Source organism: Trichoderma evansii, assembly GCF_050947405.1.
Source record: "Trichoderma evansii strain SZMC 28006 chromosome Unknown GGI43scaffold_85, whole genome shotgun sequence".
NCBI lineage: Eukaryota > Fungi > Ascomycota > Sordariomycetes > Hypocreales > Hypocreaceae > Trichoderma > Trichoderma evansii.
The window spans coordinates 1-5,421 of record NW_028145121.1 but is presented as its reverse complement, the minus strand read 5'-3'; the positions used below and the strand labels follow the sequence as shown (position 1 = coordinate 5,421).

The 5,421-nt window shown below is 41.0% G+C and overlaps 2 protein-coding genes across 2 annotated transcripts; both read left to right on the top strand.

Annotated features, from left to right (window-relative positions):
• Positions 1-415: 415 nt before the first annotated feature.
• Positions 416-914, top strand: GGI43DRAFT_419574 (uncharacterized protein). The gene has a single exon (XM_083207704.1). It carries the CDS (start codon positions 491-493, stop codon positions 725-727), a length of 237 nt encoding a protein of 78 aa, XP_083054911.1. The 5' UTR covers positions 416-490; the 3' UTR covers positions 728-914.
• A 1,176-nt stretch (positions 915-2,090) lies between these two features.
• On the top strand, positions 2,091-3,716 carry GGI43DRAFT_426823 (uncharacterized protein; the record flags this gene model as incomplete). The annotated part of the gene is made up of 7 exons (XM_083208728.1): positions 2,091-2,107; positions 2,224-2,647; positions 2,732-2,809; positions 2,972-3,123; positions 3,166-3,231; positions 3,349-3,449; positions 3,682-3,716. The coding sequence occupies 7 exons, from the start codon at positions 2,091-2,093 to the stop codon at positions 3,714-3,716; spliced, it is 873 nt and encodes a 290-aa protein (XP_083054910.1).
• Positions 3,717-5,421: the final 1,705 nt, after the last annotated feature.

Genomic DNA, 5,421 nt, shown 5'->3' with positions numbered 1-5,421 from the left:
ATATACAAAGCGGCTTAACAAAGTGCCGGCCCAGACGTTAAAGTAACTCAGCAGCATTGATACAACGAAAGCATTAAGCAAGCTGTTTAGTAGGAACTAAGAGGCTACATCAACAAAGTAATACAGCTTATACTGGAGGCGATATCTCTGCTACTGCATTAGGGTTTAGCCACTGGGGCGCTCTAAGGCTAAAGCTAAGCATGGGGTTTAGTTTACGGATCTGCAGTGGGATGGACTTGGAGAGGTTATCCGACGGCTAGATGCTTTCGTAGCAATTGCTAAAGAAAACAATCCGGGAGAGGATAGCAGCGACAAGGAAACGCCGGAGAAGGACGCTCTCAATAAGGCCGTCTTTTAATACTACATCAGCTCGATTAAGCAACAGTTAAGCAAGAAACAGTACCGAAATCCGCTGTTGCACTTCATAGCAGTGCTTGGCATTGATCAATCAGCTGAGTCATGGATCCCGTCACACTCGCACACTCGCTTCATGGCCGGCTTTCTTTACTGTGGACGAATCTTAATGCTGGACCACTTTTTCAGGGGGGACGCCAGCGAATCAGACAACTTAAGCGGATCGGATAACTCAGACGAAGAATCAGACTGCGAGGTTAGTTTCAGGGCTATAGATCGCTTCCACGAGGGACACCACCAGTGGCTAGTAGACAGCTTGTACACGCCATTCGGGTCGATCATACAGTGGATGACGTACGGGAGGGGCTATTGAAAGCGCAAGGCCGGGCTGGCTTGACTAGCATGGGAGAGCGATGGCAAGACGCTAAGCTATCATGGAGACTGAATACACGTGGGCAAGTTTCAATATACAGCCCAGGCCGCCGTTACCAATACAAAAGCACTGCTCAATAGTCTTATATCTGGCCAGTGGGGTCAGATTAAGGAGACGATTCATCTGCGAGATATTATTAATAGCTTGGTCTATAAAGGGCCGGGAAGGTCGTTTATTAATAATTAAAAGAACGCGTGGCTCAAGCCGGGATCCGGTCAGATGATGAGAGCCGTTGGCGAGACGCTCTAGAAGAGGGTAAAGGATAAGAATAGCAAGACGTGGCATGAGTGCAGGTAGTAAAAGGTGGAGGAGTTTCTTATACTTTTTAAGTAATTTAGGGGTAGCTTTATCAGGGCAGTGCATATCTGGAGCGGACAGCCGGGGCGAGGGCCAGAGATAACAATAATCAAGCATTGCAATACAGAGGAGCTGCCAAAAAACATGTTTATATTTAACAGGCAGGTTATGATTATCACGGACCGTAACAAGAGCAAGAAACTAACAGGCCGCGGCCGCATAGTAGCACGATTCTTGCCAGAGCACTTAAGCCGAGTCATGGTGGCATATATTGCATGGCTGCTGCCGTTTAAGAAGGTGCTGCATAAGCTATCTGGCATACGGGGCCCGGGCAAGGGGCTGGAGCCGTGGATCTAGAAGACAGCCGCACACAGGCTCTAGGATACGGAGCATCTAAGCAAGGACTTATATTTACTAACGGGATTATATCTCAGAGTGGAGCTCAGAGTGTTAAACTATCAGCACGTGGCTATCAAGTTTGGGCGTTAAATTAAGGGTCTGGTAATCTGGCAGCTCGAGCTTGAAGGCGTCGAGGCGGGGGACAGCGACGGCGACGGTCACCATGACGAATTAACAGGAGAATCACGCAAGCAGCAGCGGGTCAAATACATCTAGGATCTGCAGGCAATGCACAGCAGTCTTATAGCTTATAATCACTACGCAATTAACATGCTATACCTAAATTAGCTACAGCTAGAGATAATTTTAAACTTTTAAGAGATTAGCAGGCTGTGGCATGGATTTCTTAAGCGCAGGGACGGAGAGTTTGCGTAGAAGCGAATACTGGATAAAGATAAAGGGTTATAGCAAGCAGTGAAATGAAGGCGGGTGCAGCCGCTACAGGGTAGCAGCCGCGTTCTACAGGAAGCTCTTGGGCAGCTTGAGCAGATATAATAGACACTGCAGTTACTGCTGCACAAGGCAGATAGCAGTCTACAGCAGGGCTGTCAACGAAAATCAGCTCCAGCTAGAGCAATTGGCGAGGTTAGCGAGGTTAGTGACGGTGATGGGGGTGATAATATGGTTAGCGATGAAAGGATTGAGAGCGGGCTAAAAAAGATGTTAGGCGAGAGCGCGGGATGGAAATCTCAAGAGCAGCGCAAGGGTATGCGTCGGATTATAAGGATACGGAATAACAGCATGCGGAGCAAAATGCTAATCATAGTGCTCCCGACAGGTGGCGGCAAGAGCATATTTTTCTATCTGCCGTCTCTCATCAACAGCGAGAAAGAACTGGGCGGAAAGACAAATGTTATAATTATTCTATTTATTACGCTAGCCAACGACTTGGTAGCGCGGGCTTGTGATTTTGGCATTGATTGCATGCAATGGCGCAGTGACGTGGAGGAGGCGCGCGAGGAATGGCAAAGGGATGCGAGTCTCGTGGTGGTTAGCGCAGACATTGCCGTTTATAATGGCTTTACATTATATCTGGATAGTATTTGGGGCAGGGGCTTGCTAGGAATAATTTTCTTTAATAAATGTCACATAATTATTATGGATGTAAGCTACTGGGAGCGGCTGGGATCTCTGGTTAGTTTGCACAGATATGGCTGTCTGATGGTAATGCTGACGGCGACATTGCCGGTGTTGATGGAGGGCTGGTTCTGGGAGCGGATGCTAGCGAAGGAAGCTGATATTATTTAGGGTGTGACAGCAAGGATTAATATCTGGTACAGGGTAAGAAGGGTAAAGGCAGAGAGCCGGAGCAGCGTTGAGGACGGGGTTATGGAGGACATGGAGTAGATGGGGATGCGGATGGTGGGTGGGTAAAAAGGGGTCGTATACTGCCGGTTAATTAAGGAGTGTGAGAGGCTGGCGGTACGAGCCGGGTGCGGGCACTATTACAGGCGGATGACGAGCGCTGATAAGGCGGCAGTACTTTAGGCATGGTGCAACGGCAAAAGAGGGCAGCGCTGGATTGCGGCGATAACAGGGCTTGGAACAGGAGTTGATATAAAGGAGGTTGTCGCAATTATTCATATGCGGCAGCCGTATGGAATAGTGGACTTTAGGCAGCAAACAGGGCGAGGAGGGCAGTAAAAAGGCGAGGTTGTAGACTCGGTAATTGTAACGGACAGGGCAGCGGTGTGGTATAATAAATTTGGTAGCGACGTGGATTACAAGAACCGCAAGGCTATAGAGATGTTTCTGCAGATAACTGACTGTTGTTAAATAGAGCTGGGTGGATTTATAGATAGGAAAAGGTAATGATGTGGCGAGATGGGTGCTCTGGAGTATGACTGCTGTGAAAAGAGGTCTAGGCAGGGTAAGGAGGCGCGGGTAGACGAGGGAGAAGGGGAAAGCGAGGAAAGTACAGGGAGTGAAATAGGAGATGGCAGTGAAGGCGAAGGCGAAGGCAAGGGTAAAAGCGAAGGCGATAATAAGAGGGGGGTTGTAGCAGAGGGGCTGGTCAGGGGTTAACTGCAAGAGTATAAGCAAGAAGAGAGCCGGCGGCTGACGGTATTATATAAATGGCTAGATTACATAGCGGCAGTGAGCTGCTGTGTATGCTATGTAAGATGGCATTTTTAAGGGGGGAAGGAGGAGTTAAGGTTAAAGTATATGTATAAATAAGATATATGTATGGTAATTAGTTAAAGGGAATTTAGCGACTGGAGGACTAAGGTAAAGTTTATAAACTTTATATGCTATTGGGAGTGTGGGCTGCCGCACAGGTGGTGTAAAATAAAAAGGGGAAAAGACAGGAAGTGCTGCTATAGCAATAAGGTACTTGCAGTGATAATAATAGCTTAAGTAAGCGGGAAGGTGTAAAGGCTAGTGTTAGAGAAGTTTAGAGTTAATAGGAAAGATAATAGTTATTAGCAGTGGATTAGGCGATTAAGGTATATGTATGGGATATAAATAATAAACAGGATAGTAGTATAGGATAAAATTATTTAAAAGTGTATAAAATAAAATAAAAAATAAGAGCAGGGTTAAAGTTAAAAAAAAAGGAATATTTATATAATAATAATATTAATTTATAATAGTAATATAATATAATATATATAAGGTTAAGGGAAATATAATAAAAAAAAATAAAAGAATATTTTAATAAAAAAAGTTATAAAATAAGAAAAAAGTATTATATATATATAAAATATTAAAAAATAAAAAATAAAAAAGTATTTTATTAAAGATTTTATAAAAGAAAATAAATATAATAAAAGGTTATTTAAAATAAAGTATTAAAATAAGTAAAAGTAATAGCTAGTAGTTATTTTATAATTAAAAGCTAAGGGTTAAAGTTAAAAATAGGGTTATAAAAGAGGTATTATTTTAAAGTAACTGCTTAAGGTAAAAGGGCTTGTAATTACTAAAAGTAGTAAGTTTAAAAAGAAAAGTTAGGTTTTTTAATTAAAGTTAATAAAAGTATTGTAAAATAAAAGATAAAGGGTTAGGGTAAAAGGTTATATGAAATAAGGGGTAAAGTAATAGTTATTATAGCTATTTTAAAGTAACTGTTTATAGCAAAAGTGTTTATAACTGCTAGGGTAATAAAGTTAAAAAAAAATTTAATTTATTTATTATTATAATAAGTAGTTATATAAAATAAGAGGTAAAAAAGTATTTTATTAAAAGTGTTATAAAAAAGATTAAGTTTAGCAAGAGAAGTTTTAAAATAAAGTGTTATTTTAAAGTAATAAGTAATTAAATAGCTTATTTAATTATTATTTAAAAAAAGTTATATTAATATAAGGTAATTTAAGGTTATATAAAATAAATAAAGTAATAAAAAAAAATAAAAAGGGAAGTAAGATAATAAAATTATTTTAAAAGTATTAGGATTATTTTAAAATTTTAAAAGTTATTTTTAAGTTAGCTAGTTAAAGTAAGAGAGTGCTTGTAATTAGCAGATATTTTATATTTTAAGTTAATAAACTAGAAAATAATAAGGGTTAAGGGCTAGGGTTAAAAGTAATAAAATATTTTAAAGTAAATAAAAAAAAGAAATGCTAATAATAGGTTAGATATTAGGGTTATATTATAGGCAAGCTGACTTATTAAGTTATTAACAGGTTAGCTAGGTAATAAAGGCGTCGCCTGTGGTAAAGATATGGGAGTAAGGGTTAGAAGGGGGGGTTTATCCCCCCCTGTTTATAAATAAAGATGTCGCCCGTGGTGAGGCTATAGCAGTGATGGGAAAGAGGGGGGGTTTACCCCCCCTGGTGCATGAAAGAAAAGACATCGCCCGTGGTGAGGCTATGGTTTATTTTGCGACTAACCGCTTTTGTAACGTAGGGTTAGGGTTAGGGTTAGGGTTAGGGTTAGGGTTAGGGTTAGGGTTAGGGTTAGGGTTAGGGTTAGGGTTAGGGTTAGGGTTAGGGTTAGGG

Bases quoted from the DNA above. Each gene is read 5' to 3' on its own strand.
- GGI43DRAFT_419574 (XM_083207704.1), top strand. From the start codon at position 491: ATGGCCGGCTTTCTTTACTGTGGACGAATCTTAATGCTGGACCACTTT.